Source organism: Convolutriloba macropyga, chromosome 8, assembly GCF_964194025.1.
Source record: "Convolutriloba macropyga chromosome 8, txConMacr16.3, whole genome shotgun sequence".
In the NCBI taxonomy this organism is placed as follows: domain Eukaryota; kingdom Metazoa; phylum Xenacoelomorpha; order Acoela; family Convolutidae; genus Convolutriloba; species Convolutriloba macropyga.
In genome coordinates this window covers 34,199,608-34,220,059 of record NC_134475.1, presented here as the reverse complement: position 1 = coordinate 34,220,059, position 20,452 = coordinate 34,199,608, and the positions used below count along the sequence as shown (strand labels likewise).

General features: G+C 33.4%; 1 protein-coding gene across 3 annotated transcripts in view; it reads left to right on the top strand.

Annotated features, from left to right (window-relative positions):
* The window catches only part of LOC142344702 (angiopoietin-1 receptor-like), a 207,186-nt gene extending 198,535 nt beyond the window's left edge, over positions 1-8,651 (top strand). For 2 of the 3 annotated variants that reach the window (XM_075396570.1, XM_075396569.1), the window contains 2 exons: positions 7,403-7,550; positions 8,240-8,651. In XM_075396570.1, coding sequence (XP_075252685.1) covers positions 7,403-7,550; positions 8,240-8,487 — 396 coding nt within the window. In that variant the 3' untranslated portion in view covers positions 8,488-8,651. Of the gene's footprint in view, positions 1-7,390; positions 7,551-8,239 lie in introns of those variants that run through there. The other variant, XM_075396571.1, reaches the window with a different exon arrangement.
* Positions 8,652-20,452: the final 11,801 nt, after the last annotated feature.

Here is a 20,452-nt window from a genome sequence, read left to right as displayed (position 1 = left end):
TCCATTATACATAAAGAGGACTTGCTATGAAAGGGAAGATGTGAAAAAACAACAGAAAAACCTCAATTATCGACCAGATTCAAGTTTTTATGAAAACACTTTTTCTTCAAGATGAACAACATATTTTAAAGCATAAAACAAACACATAGAATCACTTTTGCGGCAAAACAAAATAGATGGCTCTAGTTAGTTATGAGATTGTTACATGCTGACATAAAAAAGAAGTAAAAGAGGCACCGATCGAAACAGCGCAGATCGCACACTGATATTTCTGAAAACAAATAAACTTAAAGTCTTTAATAGCATAAGCTACCAATCATTAAAAACTTTAAATATAATTTATCTCAATGGGAAGCAGATTAAATCCATCATTTTTCAGAAGAAGTAAAAAGAATACACAGAAGACAACAAATACAGAAACAACAGAAAATCGATAAAAGATAAATTTGTTGATGTCATAAAAGCTATAGGCTGTTAACCTTACACATTTTTGATTTTAAATCGGATTTCTCTCAATACTAAAAGGAGCTGTCATTACTGTGACAATTTGACAAGACCCCAAGAATGATTCGCAAATTTCGACAAACAATCAAAAACTAAAATTTTTATTAATACTCGTAGTGTCGATGTCATGAAATCACTAATTATAAAATGAAACGGCTTTAGATATTAAATTTTGGTTCACTAAAACAGGATGGCAACAGTCATTGATGCGACTGAGCCACAAGTTGGCAGAAATAAGATAAAAAACTAGGCAAACATCAAAAATTCAGTTTTCCAAACTTGAATTTATTCCAAATCATAGCGGCGAGTGGGTATCAACTCAAAGCTTTAGATAGATTTATTTATACGTCTTCAGGAAGCCAATTGGACTCTTGATTAAGAGACTAAATCATAAGACTTCAGAAAAATGACAACAATTTGAGCAGAGAAAACTTCAAAATTTACTGAAAATTTTGGAGAACACAGTGTTGGAGTCAAGAAAACTATGAGCTATTCTCTGACAACATGAAATGTTTATTATGTCTCATTTTGATGCAAGTCGTAGTTTTCATTATTGGAACTTTGATTTGAAAACTTACTTTTCTGTAATGACATGAAAAAAATGTGATATTTTTATCTTTATTATTATTATTATTATTATTATTATTATTATTATTATTATTATTATTATTATTATTATTATTATTATTATTATTATTATTATTATTATTTTTATTATTATTATTATTATTATTTTTTTTATTATTATTATTATTATTATTATTATTATTATTATTATTATTATTATTATTATTATTATTATTATTATTATTATTATTAGTATTATTATTATTATTATTATTATTATTGTTATTATTATTATTATTATTTTTATTATTATTGTTAAGACTTGATCAAAAAGTATTCGTTTGGAAGTTCAATTTACCTTCACCGAGGGATTCGGTTAGTGATTTTCTATGTTAAATGAATATAAAGTTGAATGTCACAAACTAGTTCACAATCAGATTAAGTTCAGTATGAAAGTTAGTTAACAGTTTTACAGTGAAGTGAATGCAGACAGTACCAGTAGGTACCTGTTAAGTTAGATCATAGTTTTGCAGTACAGAAATGAGTTCAATAACAAAAGACAATTGAGAACAACGAAATAAGATAAGTGAAAGTTTAGTGAGTTTTAATGTGTGCTATAGTAGTATTCCCTGGGGATTGGTGAATCCCCCATCACACACCCCCGTCGACTGAGAATTTTTGCGCAGCTAAAATTCGTCAGGGTTGTAGAAGTCCTGAGCGTGGATACTGGATATCGAGCTTTTAGCCGGTGAGACTGATGTGGGTACGTGTTCCTCATCAGTCATCGCGTTGTTGATGTCGGGTGCATTTGTTTCTGGGATAATAGGCGTGTCGGCTTGGTCATCGGGTTCGTTCGGCGAGTTTGGTTGCAAGGGCTGTACGTCAGGCAAGTTTGAATGCAAGGGTTCGTCCGGCAAGCTTGGTTGCGAGGGCTGCACGCTTTCAGACGAATCCAGGAATACCACTTCAATAGTTTTTTTTGGTGGTTGAACTGGGTAGTCTTCTGTGGAACTATCCCCGAGGATTATCGTCTCTTCCTTACGCGGGCTGTTCCAAATTTTTTGGACTAGGTCTTCTATCTTGGGAGATGACTTCATTATCCCTTTTGGGGGTGTGTATGAGCACGATGGTTGTCCTGGGGAGTGCTGTAGATGTGTTGTGCTGTTTGATGGTTGGGTTGGGTTGTTAATATCCATCATAAAGTCATTGGGGTTGGATGACGTGATGATTTCAATCGGTGGTGTCCCCGGGGAATCTGACTCAATGTTTAGGATTTTCACTGTGTGTGAAAATTTTAGTTTTTGTTTGTTGATTTGGGTGAAGCTCGCGTTGTCGGATGAGCTGGAATACAGCTGTTTATGTCGCGTGTTTCTTTTTTTGGTTGCTTGCAGTGCAGCTGCCTTCGATTTCGTTTCGAATTCTGACGGTTTTGTGAGTCTCGCTTTGGCGTTTTTTAGCCACTTTGGTCTTTGTTGGCTCCCTGGGGATTTTTTCGTTGCTTGTCGTTTTTGTGGTTTTGGTCCTTGTTTAGCTTGTTGCGAAGTCGTAGTGCGGGGTCGCTTCTGTGCCCTTTGGTTTTTTCGCGCCATCGCTCGCTACCACTTCATCATGTCCCATGGTTTGGGTATTGATGATGTTAGATGGTTGCGGGGGACCTGATTGTTGAAGGGGATCGGACCTTGACTGCACTGCTTTGGCCTGGAGCTGTTTGGCTTTTTCTGCTTTTTCTTCAGGAACGCGCGTGTGGCTAAGCAGCGGCGCGTTCTCTGAGTCATCTGTGTCGCTGTTTGCCGGGAGTGGTTGGGATTGAGCCTTGTACTGAATGTTAAGCTCGGGTTCGCTATCCTGATCCCAGTCCCACATAATTTCCCTGGGGAGTGCTGGGTGTCGTAAAGTTTCTTGATCTGGGGATTTACGTTGTTGTTGTTGTTTGAGGGTGATTCCTAGTTGTTCGAGGACGTCTCGACCCATCAGGTTGTTGGTGTTGTGGCCTACCACGAGAAGTTTGCATTCCTTGGCTGTCCATGACCCTGAACGTAATGTTAGTACTAATTCTCCCTCTATTTTGATGTTGTTGTTATTGAAACATCTGTATGTTGTTTGGCTTTTATACGGGTGTATTTGGACTCTTGGGTTGTGTTTCGTTATTATATTTGCCTGATCCCTGGATACGAAAGTTCGTGGGGATCCTGTGTCCGCTAGCCATTGTATTTTTAGGTTGTTAGTCGTTGTTGTTTCAACCCAGATTTCGTTTGTTGTGGAATTATTGACTTTCGTGTTTTTTACTTCTGAAAATTTTTCTGGGGCAATGTGGTTTACGTCTGCCCAATCTTCTGTCATTTCCTTCACGTACAGTGCTGCCTCGGGATCTATTGATTCCATGTCCTCTTCTTCTTGATCGTCCTCCTCCGCTATCAGTTGCTCTTGAATTTGGCGAACTTTTAATTGGCTGGACTGTCCCTGGGGACGTTGGTACGGACTTCTTTGTGTTGGTTTGCGATTTGGCAATGGGGGAATCTTTGATCGGCACATTTTTGCAAAATGGCCCGTTTTCTTGCATATATTGCAAGTTGCTTGTTTTGCGGGGCATTGGTCCATATGTCCCGCTGTAAATGTTCCGCAACATCTCCAGCATTGTTCGTTTGTTTTGCTTTGTTGTGTAGCTTGCTGTTGTGGACGGGTTGCTGGTCTTGTATTGTTTACTGCGTTGATTTGATTGTTCCAGTTGGGTGCTGAGGAACGGAGGATTTCTCTCTGGTTCTCCTGGCCTCTTTCTCTAGAAAGTGCGTAGTTGAGGACTTGGGCTGGGGTGCGTACCTCTGAGAGAAGTTCCATTTGGATTGCCGAGTTATTCGTTTTGGCAATGAAGAAGTCTTTGATTAAGTCTTCTTCTACATTCCCCAGGGCAGCTTTTGAGCCCAGTTCCCGAATTCTGCTGAAGAAGGTCTCCAGGTTTTCGTTTGGTAGTTGGTGGACAGTTATTAGTTGAAATCTGTCAAAGGTTAGGTTGCGTGGGCGAGTGAATGTGAGGCCCAGTTCGTACACCAGTTCGTTTGTAGAGCATAAGTCTATTCTGGTGTGTGGATTTCGTTGGTGAAAAATCCGTGTTGCTTCGGTCCCTAGGGACAAGTATGTTAAGCTCTTTACTTTTAGGTCAGCTTCGTCCCAGGTGAAGCGGTCGATCATAGGGCCTCTGTTTCTTATTTGTTTGCATTCATTCTCCCAGTCGACCTTTCTGCGTTCATTCCTTATTTCTCTTTTTCTTTCCTCTTCTTCGTTTGCGTTGTCTACTCGTTCTTCAAAGGTAGGCATACTCGGGTAGAAGAGGTCGTTTGCTGTGGGTTTTATGCGCAATAAAAGATCTACGTGCATGTTTTCTTTTGCCATTACGGCCATTTTGAACGTGGAGAACCACGTTGTCCATTCGGTTGCTGGGTTTGCTCCGTTCTCCCAGAAGAGGGGTACACCGATAGGTGACTTCATTGACTGCGCCATGTTAAGGCTTGATCAAAAAGTATTCGTTTGGAAGTTCAATTTCCCTTCACCGAGGGATTCGGTTAGTGATTTTCTATGTTAAATGAATATAAAGTTGAATGTCACAAACTAGTTCACAATCAGATTAAGTTCAGTATGAAAGTTAGTTAACAGTTTTACAGTGAAGTGAATGCAGACAGTACCAGAAGGTACCTGTTAAGTTAGATCATAGTTTTGCAGTACAGAAATGAGTTCAATAACAAAAGACAATTGAGAACAACGAAATAAGATAAATGAAAGTTTAGTGAGTTTTAATGTGTGCTATAGTAGTATTCCCTGGGGATTGGTGAATCCCCCATCACAATTATTATTATTATTATTATTATTATTATTATTATTATTATTATTATTATTATTGTTGTTATTATTATTATTATTATTATTATTATTATTATTATTATTATTATTATTATTATTATTATTATTATTATTATTATTATTATTACTATTATTATTTTTATTATTATTATTATTATTATTATTACTATTATTATTATTATTATTATTATTATTATTATTATTATTATTATTATTATTATTATTATTATTATTATTATTATTATTATTATTATTATTATTATTATTATTGTTATTATTATTATTATTATTATTGTTATTATTATTATTATTATTATTATTATTATTATTATTATTATTATTATTATTATTATTATTATTATAATTATTATTATTATTATTATTACTATTATTATTTTTATTATTATTATTATTATTATTATTATTATTTTTATTATTATTATTATTATTATTATTATTATTATTATTTTATTATTATTATTAGTAGTATTATTATTGTTATTATTATTATTATTTTTATTATTATTATTATTATTATTATTATTATTATTATTATTTTATTATTATTATTATTATTATTATTATTATTATTATTATTATTATTATTATTATTATTATTATTATTATTATTATTATTATTATTATTATTATTATTATTATTATTATTATTATTATTATTATTATTATTATTATTATTATTATTATTATTATTATTATTATTATTATTATTATTATTATTATTATTATTATTATTATTATTATTATTATTATTATTATTATTATTATTATTATTATTATTATTATTATTATTATTATTATTATTATTATTATTATTATTATTATTATTATTATTATTATTATTATTATTATTATTATTATTATTATTATTATTATTATCATTATTAATATAATTATTATTAATATTATTGTTAATATTATTATTGAGTTTGCACTCTTCATTATTTAATCAATCCTTCAATTCTCTGGACAACGCATAATGATGATCATATGTAAAAATTCTTTAACTTATAGGGCTGCGTTTCTTGGCATAATTCATTCTTGAACACGTTCGGCGATCCATTGGGGGTTTATAGGTTTATAATCTTTTCAACCAAAACCGCTTCAATTAAACCGAAAATGAAGGTCAATGTCGACCACAGGAAACTAACCCAAACCAACCCTGTTATTCTATTCTGCGAACTTTTTTTCAAAAATAGAGGAAAGAAGAGTGGGAGGGAAAGGGAATCACTTAAAGTAGACCCATTATTGTCATCATTCAGCGCATAGGCAGCCAACCGGTCGATTCACAATTTCACAAAAGCTGACTTTTTTGTTCACATTTATTGTTTTCGCTGATGAATGCTCCACTTTTTTGCACGGCACAAATTTCATCACGTAATTACAATAAAGTATTTGTTATGCGTAACAACTCTTTGTTCATTCAAATAGAATGCGAGGTTGTGAACTGTAAAGAAGACTAGGACCATTCGTCTCTTTTATTCTAATGAGAGCTGTGATTGGTCGAGCGTGACAACTACCAGACCGTTCGCCTGAAAACACTAAAAGCGCATCAGAGTTCACGTGTTTATGACTGTAATGACTTATATGATAAATAAATTCCCCTGCGGCCCAGAATTGGAAATACAGCGGTCGTATTTAATAACTTTGCTAACCTTAAACATGCGCGGAATGAACATGCAAAAAGTTTTTGATCATTTAATCTTTCCCTGGTCAAGTAAGAAACGGAATCAAAAGTTTCAGCAGCATATTTACTCTGGGCTCATATAGTATCATAAACCAAGAAAACTAGTCACATTTGCTGCCCCTTTTCCGTCTCTCAATTACAATGAAAATGAAATTTTAAATCGATTTTCTCAATTGTTCATTTCTTGCTGCTAAAGAACGCTCGTCGACTATCCGAAACGGAATAAGTTTTAAAGCCGTTTTTTCAAAAAGGACTGGTTTCTTGATCAATAATTTCAGAAATAATCGGTTATTTAACTCAAAAAATGTATTCGTAGTCTCACTCATTGACTAGCCAATCCTCCCTGTTCAAGTCCGCAGACCATCCCATAACTGCCAAATACTGCAGAGAAAATGCGAGGCAATATTATAGCTACAGGTAGATTATCGTCGCTCTGTAGACCATTTTTGCAGCCATAACACCACCAAAAGAGTTGCACAAATTAACGCTCTATGTGAATAGATTCTTTCTCAAAATGAAATAGTCGATTAACTAACTCAGTTATCATAATTACGGTCAACTATAGTAATAAAATCAATTCATTTAATGAAACAGCAGCACATCTCAGGGAAAGTACACGCAATCGGCATTTCTTGTAAATCACGAATGGACCCACATAATCGGTTTTTCGCTTTCAGTACCAAGATATCCACACACAATAACATACGCACCATGGATAGTAGAAGGAAGCAAATGGCACTGAAGTCCAATTGACGTGTTCAGGTTGTGTTATAGCACGACGAGTCCAACAATTCATCAATTAGAAGCGAGTGCGTCGACCTCAACAACTTCGGGGGTGCCACAGGAGGGGCAAGTGAAGGGATTGGGGGAGTTCTGGGGAGCCATGGCGTTCCACCCAGATCACCCACTGGAAGTATGCAAGGTACGCAAAGTATGCAAGTCAGACACTAAAATTTCAATTGATGTTCTAGTCCTCGAAATCCTCAGCCCAAAAAATAGCTAATCTCTGTGCATTAAGCGTATCATTCGTGTATTACAAATGGACCATTGTGAGAGTTAAGTATTTGTAATACTTGGTCCCATTTGAATCAATGCAAATTATTGATTTTATTTCTGACTGATGTTTTCTGACTTTTATGCAATTTTTGGGCTTTGGTTGACCAGAAATGAGCCGTGGATGTTGTTTTAGCTCGCATAAAGTCATAAAGGAATCTTCGGAATCGGAAACAGAACTCAATCTTGCAAGATCTTCCTAGAATTGACTTTTTTCTCGCAAAATTTTAGCAACATCTTGCAAGGTTATCTTTTACTCTTTCGAGCCATATCTTCTTTTCCAAACTTTTAACTTTTCTCAACTTTTTATTCCTTTCGTCTCTTTTTCTCTTTTCGTGACCATTCCCCCTTCCTCGGGTGTCGTATTGTCGTCTTCGGGTGTCGTATTGTCGTCCTCGGGTACCTCAATATGTTGCAAGAGTAACTTTTGTTCTCGACTAGGGTTACTAAGGAACGAAGCATTTGTGCTATGATTTCTCTGATATACTATAAATGGTTCTTGTGTGATTACAAAGGATAGGGTTCCGGGCCAAAAGGCATGGTGATGAAATTTTCCAGGTATAATGGTGGACTTCTCCAGCCGCCCCTCGTCCGTGACTCCCCCTCCCCTGTTGAAACAGAACAGCACCCTCCAAGCCCAAGTGAGCAATGACTCATCATGTCTCATCGTCACCCCCACCCACGAGATCCCTTCCCCTCACCCCAATGTTATGAGTTTCGGGCACGCACCCTACAACCCTAACACCATCCGCGCAATGGAGAAGAAACGATCCCTGGACTCGCAGACATTCTACAGAGCCAAATAATTGATTCTACATAATTATGATGTCATGAGTTTTTTTAAAAACATCTCATCCGAACTAAATTTTAGACGACTAAAATGTATAGTTTCCCCATTAACATGTTTGAACAACCATCAGACAGTTATTTTCTAAAAATATGCTTTTCCTGCGATAGCAAAAATAAAAAATTGCAAGAATATTTTTTGTAAGATTGAACAAAAGTTTGTCTCATTAAAGTTTCAATATTTCACTACATTATTCATGTTAAATGCATTCGGCTTAGGTATCTAAACATGCAATTATATTTTCTTCCACAAACGTCACAAAACATTCTTTTTTTGGAGGTGTGGCGATATAGCAGACAATTTTGAAAGACGTCAGCGGGCGTCAGCGAAAACATGCGTTTGATGAAGAGGGAAAACAAGCAAAAATTGTTTACCCAAACCAATTAGAAGTTGATTAGAATTGCTAAAAAAATAGTTGGCAAAGAACTGACCGTACTTAGTGTGTAAATAAATGCTCATTAATAATAACACACATGTTTTTGAAAAGATGTTAAAACGTAGGAAGAAAAATGGCAATTTGGCGGTTTGTTAATGCTTTCATATTATATGAAACAATCCAATGAAAAGGCTACATTTTTACTCGTAGCCGATTGACGTTTTGTACGAATCAAATCTCAATTATGGCGCTGTTATTTACATTATCAATTAATTTGCCCATTCTTGTTTTTAATTCTTTAGAAAACATACCCAAATTAAATTAATCAAATGCTTAAATTGTAAATGAGATTTAGTTTGAATTGTCTGAATGATTGAAGCAGATTGTATGCCTATATTTTCTAATTTGAAACATTTTCTAAAATAATTGTTTACTATTAAATTTACGACATAGAACAGCTAATGCAGCAAAAGCGCCAGACGCAATTATATGCAAATGCAGTTTTGTGATATTTTCGGCGGCCGCCGTATTGGTCGGCAGGACGTTTAGCCGAAAACAAAAAAGGGGGAAATTTTCTATAATAAAACGCGCCTGTAGGTTAATTCTGAAGCTCTTATTAGCCAATTTAAAACGATATTTCGTAAGCGGACAAATATAACGGCACAGTTTTTGTCAACCTTGATTGCACCCAAGAACGGTGCGGCCACGGACCGACAGCACACCAAAGATAAATGGTCCACCGAACTACTGATTTATCGACCATTGAGTTTTTACCATTAATGATAAAACTGTCGGCCAATTTTCCTGGTACCTATACATTCTCAAACTTAAATGATAATTTTGGAGATTATAGTAGTTATAAGGTGAACGCAAAGTAAACTGACGTAAAAGTAAGCCGACATGAAAGCAAGCCCAAAGTGATGTAATAGTAATGTTATGTTATACATTGTTAATAGTTACAATCAAGACTGCGCACAGTATTACAGTTTATAATGTAGTCCGATGCACCAAAGGAACAAAAAAACGTCAATTTTCGACATTTAGTGGTTACAGGCCTCAGCGAATCGCTGACCATGCCCATGCCTTTCATCAGCTGCGGGATGTATTGTGGAAACCACGGACCCGTTATCGCGACGAAGCGCTCCCACCAGCCGGACAAGGACAATTTAAAATACGTTTACTTATTTCAAAAAAATTGTCAAGTTTATATATTATTTGAAAAAGTTACGTGCAAGAACGCCGACGTTATAAAGAGCCAAGAACAAAGATAATTTAAAAAGAGCCGAAAGCTAAAAGTTGTCTTTAATTACCCTAAATTTTTAGTTGATTACCCAGAAAAGTACTTAAGTGGGTTAGTTAGTCTCATGTTTGGTTGTGATAAATTCATATCAAGTCCCATAAGCCCCATGGCCATGGCCCGGAATAATTTCAAGATAATTATTTATTAATTCGTTTTCAGTTTCTTTCAATAGAATATATATTCATTTCATACTTCATTTCTCAACTACTCGGTTACGAATGGCTGAGAATTTGGTAGCTTCATTTCAGAAGAACATTTAATTGAACGCCAAATTTGTCTTAATTTATCGACTAATAAATTAAATAAATTTTTGCTCTCTTTCAATCGGCTCTTTTTTCTTCGGCTCTCTTACAAGTCACCGTTTGAAATAGGCACGCAGAAAGTGAATCAACGCAAATCTTTGTCCCAAAATTACCAAGCTAGTGGCTGATTGCTAATATTTGTCAGCTGTAACTAAACCAGCGCAACAACTGCCACTACTGAATTGGAGACAGCATCTCTTATTAGCAAGCGCAGTGTGCATGCAAAATCCTCGCTAGTGAAAATGCCAGACGTACAAAATAGCAAAATTTGATTGCTGGATAATCAGAATTGAGAAAATGTTAATACGGTTTTATGACTGGCTGATTGTTCAACAAATGCGGAATAATTCAATATAGGATAAGAAATCGCTCAGGAGTTGCGACAGGACGAAAAAAATATATAATTTTTGGGGGAAATGATCTCACGTTCGGATGTCCTAGATTCATATCAAGTCCCTCGGGCCTCTGAGGCATGGCCATGGCTCACGAGGTATTGCTACACGCGTTAAAATTTTTAATCTAGATTTATGCTATGTCAAATTTAGGTTAATTGAACGCATAAAGTTACATGGTTTCAAATTTCTTCACCATCAGATTCGTTGAAAATTCTATATTTTTGTATGTCTATTTGTTGAGACGTCATCCTTAAAACCATTGACATATAGTCTTACGCTCTCAGACTTGAAAATTATAGGGGTAATTAACATAGCGAACATATATACTGTTTTGAATTATTGGGCATTTGTTGAACAATCAGCCAATCAGAAATCAGTATTAACATTTTCTCAATGACTCAGCCGTTTATGTACACGACGCCATGGAGTATAATGGTCACATTCTACCGAAAGCGAAGACACCCGAATTGCCAATTAAAAACTCCAATGCCAACATAGCTAAGAAAAAATGAAATATATTTGATCTTTACATTCGATAGACCCATTACAAAAGAGCATTCACTATTTTTTTTCAATTTTTAAGCAATTAAATTTGGCTTTCGATTGCAATTGCTCTGTATCAAAACGCTCGGGATGCATAACCGTGGAAATTAAAGCACGTTATTAAGCTTAGTAGTGATTATGCTTAAAACGCTTTCTATTGATCTCGAATAAAATAATAAAATGCTGGTTATCGTGACACGCTGTTTTTTTATTACTGTATGTTTTGTCCCAAAAACAATTAAATGTATTTTCAAATTTCAGCTGCATTTTATACTTCAGATTTAACATCAATTTCCAAAACAGACTTAAGGCGGATTTATAATTATTTTTCACAATCAATTTGCCCATAATATAATTTTTTGTCTCATTACAACTATTCGTTCTGCCTTATATATTTAAATTATAGCAATAAATTTTTTCATTTTCTATAAGATGTAGAGAGGCGCCTACTTGTCTGAATTTCTTAGCCAAAAAGTTGTTGGAAATTAGACTGCTTTATAATTACTCAAAGCTTTGCTGGCAAAAACGGCGAACTGAGTCGAGGTATGAAATTGAAAAATTTTGAAAACAAACCCTTGAGAAAACGTTTTTTTCATTTGAATTTTGATTGCTGAATTATAATTGCAAAACCTTCAAAACGGCAAGAATTTTAAAATATGATTTGAAATCTCCCCTTAAATAGGACATCTTTATTGGAAATGATTCTGAGCGTCTGACGTGGCGTTCTGTGCCAGCATTCGTTGCCATTTTGCCCCAAATTGATGATGTCCCTCCTAGCCCCCCTAACCTGGAACCATCGTCTTAACTAACTGCGTTGATGCACCTCAGTCACGTGTGGAAAGCCAGTCAGCCACTAATATCATAAATACAACTTATATTGAAAATGTAACTAGGTGATTGGTTGAAAAGGACAAATATCAGTCCCGCTTAGATTACCGGCCGAAGAGTCAGTAGTGGAAGAAAAGTACTATCCGCACGCTTTTTGAACAATTTAAAAAAATGAGTGATTTGTTACCGAGTGATTTTTCTGAGTGATTTTATGAGTGATTTTTCCCGAAAAAATGAACTAACTTCACTTATTTCGGCTAGAAAAACCATGTCCAGGATAAACTTTTTACGAGGATGTTCCACAAACTTGAATAAGATTCCACAAACTTGAACTTGAATGAGAAGAAAACAACTAAAGTTAGTCCATTTTAAAAAAACAAAGAAAAATTATTAAAACGATCTTTTTAAAAAGTCAAAAGCGTGTAGATAGACTTTTCTTCCACCAGTATGTTGTAATAGACGATTGTAATAGACAAAATGTATACAATACCATTGTAGTATACAATATAAATAATTTAAAACGCAGACTTGTCTCATTTGATGCAATCCACTAATATCAGATTTAAACTGGTAATTAACAATATCAGGAGTCTTGCTTAGGTTCCATCCTCACTGACTCCGGTGCGAACGTAGCTCAGATACATAGTGTAAAAGGAGAGCGTGTAAAATGGACATAAAAACTAATAATGAAAAGAAATAATTTCAAATCAGTTTTTCAAAAAAGTCAATTCAATAAAAGCAAACTCAAACTAAAACTTCTTGTCTCACTCGGTGCAGCAAAGGTTAATTAGTCAAGTCAATTTGTTGAAGAGCTGGAAGGTTTGAGGTTCCTTCCTCATTATCTCTAGTGGACGTCTTTCGATTTGGTCAAAAGATTACCAATCTGGGTGAGATAAAAAAACAAATTCACAGTTCTTAAGAAAAAGAAATTTCTGAATATGAAGATAATATGTTTGTATACTACCCCTCACTAAATAACTCCTACCGTCACTAAACAAATCAATGAACAAAGTTTACAAAACAAACATTAAATCAGTCAATTTTATTTCAACTAAAGCTCGCAAATTTTATATGTTATAAAACAAGGAATGGAGAATAAATGCTGACTTTATGCTAATCATTAAGCAATCATGATTTAGACCTCATTTTCACAAAAAATCCTGCTTAATGATTAAAAAAAAGCAAAATTGATAAACCATACTTAGGCTTCAAAAAAAGCAAAAATGGATGACAAAATTTTATAAAATATAGCAGAATTAGCAAAAAAATTTTTAAAAATTAGCGAAAAGCTAGGGTAAACAGAAAAAATTTAAAAAAACGCAAACATGAAAATGGTAAAAAGTAGTAGAGGAACAACATAAAAACACCAAAAAATTTTTTAAAAAAACAGCAAAACTACAAATAAAAATTTACTTAAAAAGAAAACAAAAATAAAAAAGAGCAGAACATATAACCAGGAGTGGTGAAAGCAAATATATAACAAGGAGGCTCGTTAATGTGCGTAGGCACATAAAGTTCCGACCCCGCTCATCCACATTTCTGAGTTAATTGGCTACCAAATGATGATGAGTTAGAAAATCTTCAACAAAATACATATCGTTCAATAAACAACGAATGGAATACAATCGTGCACCGCTTTCCCCCTATTCATTTAACCCCCTCTCATTTAACTCCTATTTATTCAACCCTGTATCATTTAACCCCTCTATGTTTTAACCCCTCTATCATTTCAGCCCGATTTTAATCTTTCTATAAAATAATGATTAGCAATAAATTCATTTGGCCGTGCCTCGCGGGTCATGGTCATGCCTCAGCGGCCCGTGATATTTGATATCAAACTACCAGAACCGAACGTGGGATTAATTTATCAACTTTATGATGTCAAAACGTGTTTTAATGTTGACTGCTAATTGGCGGGATGAAATGATCGAGGGCTGAAATGATAGAGGGGTTAAATGATTGAGGGTTGAATAAATCGGGGTTAAAAGATAGGGGGTTAGATGAATAGGGGCGAGAAAAATTGAACCGAAAACAATAATGCCAGCCTAGAGGGCCGATGAACGTCCTTGAAATTACCAAAACATGATGGGATCAAGGACCAAAACTTGATTACTTTAAAAAATAAAATCATAAAACAAAACTCGCATCAGATAAAACCTAAACAAAACAATTTAACCTATACTCCATTAGAAAAAATTTGAGACCTGCCCTCACTGTGACTGGTTAAAAAGTCGAAAAAAAGAGCAAAGAGGTGCGAAATTCAAAAATACGTTTTCATTTTTGAAAACAATTAATTATACCGCTATTAATGTCATTAGATATCAACTGAAATTCCTAAAATGTACACTTATATCTCCGTATGAAGCAACTGAGACATGTTATCGTCCAAAGTTCAATAGCGCAAAATTTCAAAGCCAATGGAACCTACAATCATTGCTATAAATTAAAAAGAAAACAGAATTCCTATAAAATGTACAAGTATAAAAAAATCTCAATTGTTTTGTTAAATCTCGCAGTAACAGTAATAACAAAACTGAGAAACAAATTTTTGAAACTAAAATTGTTATAGAGATCAAATTTTAGTTCACTGGAAACGGGTTGTGACCGAAAAACTATTTAAAAAAATGACGAAGCTCAAAAACCGAAATATATTTTTTAAAAAAACAATTATTTTCAAAAGTCAAAACAGACCATAAATTTCAACAAATGGCAATAGATTAAGTTGCAAAACCTCAGGAAGCCAATTGGGCCTGTTAATGAAGAGACTAAGTCACGACCCCACAAAATAACAACATATATATGTTTGAAGTCAAAACTTCAAACAATTTTACTAGATCACACTATTCAAGGCACTATAATTATAAAATGACGCCCGCAAGAACTGTAAATTATCACTTTTTCTTCATTTTAACATCAGCAAGCCTTATTTATAACAGGACGACCTCGAGGAGATGACAAAAAGAGAAACCCGAAAGTTTACCACTATTGAAACCTCGAACACTTTTTGTGAAAATAATGGTCGAAGCAATAGATCACAACGTATAATACAGCGCAAAAAAGTATGAATCAACCAAAGTATTCGAGACTTCTAATTATTGAGATCGAGTTACATGGTTACGTAAATGAAAGCAAAGGGATACATTTAAAAAAAATTCTTATGTCAATTTTAATGTGATTAAAACAAACAGCTATAAACTGAAATCTTGAACTAGGTAGAGTTATGTGTAGTGGGATAGCAATTGAGACCTATTATTATCAGTTTATATGCCGTACAACAACAAAAAATGACAAAAATAGGCAAACACAAAAAAATTCATTTAAATTTTGCGAGATAACTGTGTATCAGCCCAAAAAGCAAACTATATAACGAAAACAATTAACATATCCAGATACGCTTTTTTCCAACGCTGAGCGTTTTCCCTACTATGTTTTCCTTCAATTGATCTTGTCAGTAATATGATAATTTGACAAGGAAACAAAAGAAACTCGTAAAATATACAATTATGCTCAAAAATAAAAAAAATTAAAGAAAACGCGTAGTATAAAGAGAAAGAGACCATTAGTTGAACATAAGACCATTACGAACATTAATTTATAACCCACAAGAAATTCGTTTCTGCTTGTTTTTACTGACACTGCGCGCTAAGTTGAGAGAAATAAGATAAAAATAGTGGCAAGGTTCAAAAATCAACCGATATTTTCTTAAAACAATCATATTCAAAGTCAAAACAGACATTAGATAACTTAAAGAAATGTCTAGATTCATTTATACCCCCTAAGACATGATTGGATCTTTGAATGGGGACAATAGGTCATTTAACTGCAAAAAAAGATGACAAACGAATGTAAATTTTTGCCTATTTTTGTCATTTTTTGTTGTTGCACGGCATATAAACTGATAACAATAGGTCTCAACTGCTTTCACACTACACATAACTCAACCTATTTAAAGATTTCAGTTTATAGCTGTTTGCTTTAATGACATTAAAAATGAAATAAGAATTTTGTTTAAATGTATCCCTTTGCTTTCATTTGTTCTACTGAAGTATAAAGACCAAACTATTCATATATTTACAAGGCGATTTTGAAAATGAAAATATTTAACCAAACGTTTTTTTTGTGGTTATAACTTTAAATTTATATTTTTGAAGATTAAAAAAAATTCAAGAATAAAACAAAAATTTTTTTACGAAAACATTTGGTCACAGCCACAAAAACCATGAGCCTATTTTGAAACCGTGTTATAATCTCGTTGGACCTCATTTTTTGTGAATGCTATCTGTCACTCATTGAGCCCTGCTTTGAATTTCTTGTAAGTAAAAGAAGTTTACATAAAAAACTTTTAATAGCCGAAATATTTTAAAAAGTCGCGACCCATTAAAACCTAAAAAATTTATTCTCTTGAGCATCCATGGCGAGATCAAGATCATCCCAGATGTTACTACGCGTCTAACAAAATATTCATTTTTTCAAATGTTTGCAAAATAGATCAATTTTTGAACAAAATTCTTCAGTTTGTCAAAAATAAAAATGCATTCTTTATGGTTTTGATTTGCAAAAAACTGGCAAAATATTAATTCCAGAAGACTCTCAAAGCCAGCGGGTGTAGAACTACCTCGTTTGTCAGCTTAAACAGAATATTGCTGCTGTTTCAAGCTATCTATTTCCAGCAAATATAAGATAAGCAGACTAAAAAAGCGAATTTGGTCCCAAAAAAATCGAATTTTGAAAAAATTTTCTAAAATTCTAGCCAAAAAACTCACATCAAAGAATTCAGCAAACCTCCTCTGAGTAAATTTTAGCAAAATTGACGAAAATTAGGTCAAAAATACCAAAAACTTGAATAAAAACAGATGAATTACGTCAAATATTCACAAAACAATAAACCTCGATATCTCCCTATAAAAAGCGAAAATTGAAAAAATCTTTTTAATTCCATATTCTACGCTGGACAAGCTTTTTAATGGTACCACTCACAACTCTCTACGATCATTATATCGATCGGCCAAAATTGACTGAACAAAAAAAACCCATTTGATTATATAGTTCCTCCCCCACTAAAGTGGGTCGGAACAAAAATAATAAAAATTAAAATATAGCAAAAATAACAAATCATTAAAATTACAAAACAACTTCGTTGAACTGCTTCACAGGTAGTTAAAATATCAAAGATTAACAATACAGTAAATCATTAAAAATTAATTTCTTTGGATTCTAATCTTGGTATTAACAAACAACTTTTTTCACAACCAGGTGTATCAGTATTACTATTATGTTGTTTCTATCATGTGCAGTATTTCAACTACAGCTGGCAATTGAACTAAAATAAGGACATCATTTTACTACTATGCAAACTTTATATGTACAATTATTTACATTAAAACATTTTATTTCTTTTTAAATTACATCTACTTCATTTCCTGTTTTTAATAACTGTGTAACATCTTTTTGATCTTTTTAACAATTTCCTTTATAGGCTTTACCAAAACTTTGTTGATCTGTGTGCCAGGTTTCTTTATCAGTGAAACTGACTCGCATATCAAGTTGCTATTACATTGGTTTTTAACAACTTCACCATCTTCATTGGTAATTAACTTCGGTTTATTGCTGACCTTCTTTGAAGCCAACTTGTGTGTGACAGATTGATCTGTGTACCAGGTTCCTTGATTTGTGTAACCGGTTCCCCGATGGCTTCACATTTATTTTTAATACAAACACCACTGAAACGACTACATTCACACCCATTACAGCTCATAATATCTAAACCATGTTTTTGAAGACATGGACTTAGATTTGATAATAGCTTATACTTTCTTCTCCTAATTATTTAATATGTTTTATAAACTTGCGAAGTTTTCTGACTGAGAATATCCTTCAGTAATTTATTATTTCTTTCAATTAAACCTTTATTAGTTTCATCACAGTAGATAAAACTGTAAAAGAGTCTTCACAATAGATCAAACAAAATTTACTAACATCTTTAAAAACCGTTGTTTTCCATTAATGCATCATAAACTAAGTCCTTTGCATAAAACTTCAGAAGTCTAGTCTTTTTTATTAATACGTCTCTTTAAAAAGTGTTTCAACATTACCAGATAGTGGTTTTTCATAGTTGCAGCGTTTCCTGTTTTCATCGTTGTAGTGCTTGCTAACTTCATCATTTTGGTCTTGCCGTACTTCATCATTGTCGTGTTGGCTAACCTTATCACTACCTTCATCACTAACTTCATCTGTGTTGGCGCTACTTCAAACCATAAAAAGAGCCATCAGACAGCAAGAATTTGAAACTTAAAAAAAACTTTTGAACCTTTTGAAAAAAAAAACAAATGAATTTGTCAAAACTCAAAAATGACAAAACAATTGAAAATTTTACAAGTTGGGACTCTAAATTTGTCCATCCCCCCACCCCGATTTTCTGAAGGAAAAACCTGAGCAACTAAAGATCTTTGCACTAAGCTAACCATGGACCCCACGAACGCTCTTGCATCAGACCAACAAGTGTGGATATTAACACTAATTTGGTGCAAAAACGCAAAAACGCAATCCGTCATTATGTCAACAAAAACAAATATTTAAGTAAATTGACATCAACAGTGTAAATTTTAACCTAAATCACTTTATTTCATTGATAAATTAGGATCGAGTTATGATGATGTTATAGATTATATTTACCAGATTATTCGCCTTTCCCATTTATTTGGATAAGGAAATTGCATCGAATTTAGAACCATTAGAAACTGTTACCAAGAGCAGTTGGCTCTCAGAATAGACTCTAATTTGATTTCTCATCAACTTTAATCTTTTATGCTAAGTTTTGCTAAATATTAACATCTTTCAAGTTTTAAGCTAGTGGAGCTCTCTAAACGAAAAGTTAGCAACAATACTAGCATTCCAATTAAGCAGTGCTGAACTAAATACAAAAAATGCATAAACATGTTGCAGACAAAACATCAACAAAAGGATGCCAATTCCAAAATGTTTGAAAAAGTGTTGAATAGTTTTTCACATTTGGAAGAGGAACGCTGATGTTTCTCAGAATAGACTCTAATTTGATTTCTCATCAATTTTAATCTTTTATGCTAAGTTTTGCTAAATATTAACATCTTTCAAGTTTTAAGCTAGTGGAGCTCTCTAAACGAAAAGTTAGCAACAATACTAGCATTCTGATTAAGCAGTGCAGAACTAAATACAAAAAATGCATAAACATGTTACAGACAACACATCAACAAAAGGATGCCAATTCCAAATTGTTTGAAAAAGTGTTGAAAAGTTTTTCATATTTGGAAGGGGAACGCTGATGTTTCTACATATAACAAATATGAAACAAATAGAAACACGACTAAACGGCAAGTGAAAAATCTATTAATGAGTAAAACATGAAAAGTTTTGCTCCTGAATCAAATCAAAAATAGTTAAAAAAACAAATCTCAATTAAGGCGCTAAAAAGTATTCAGAAATTTTTTTTTCAAGTTTGAGTGCATTCGATGGCGTGAGAGAAAACGTTGAGTTACCAAATTTCTTTTAAACTTAGACAAATTTTTCATACAGATTTATAAATTAAAAAAACTATATGACGTAAATTACCAAAACAACATCGAATAAAGCATTGGGCCCTGGATTCTTTCCCAAAAGGTCTTCTAAATGTATAAAACTTATCTACTGGACCGCTTTTACAGTTTGCAATTAAAGAAATTAGTGCAAAACCATTTTCCTGATGTCTTTAAAAAGCATGTAAGGCTGTAATTCACAAAAATGTTGTGATCCTCGTGATTTAGAGATGTGCAGGCCAATTTCAGCGACACCAACTCCTGCTAAAAAAATTTGTACTCCAACAAACATGTAGAAAAAAAGCGAGATATCAATCATTCCGGTTTCTAAAAATGTATTGAATGACTTTGTCAGCTCATTAATGGAATCAATAAACAAAAGATGGAACAAAACAAAACTGTTATTAGTATTTTTAGATAAAACAAAAAGCGTTCAGCCCAATTCTCTCAAAAATTTTCTCCAAAAAGTTATTAAGCATGCATTTGGCATAGAATACCAAGCGATGCTAGAATCAATTCAGTCTTATAGAAAACAAACCGCTAAAACGGATACATATAAATAGATTTTGTGATAATGAACCATATAGTAGCTGAGGCAACAAACCTCGTGGCCCCGGAAAAAGTGACAAACAA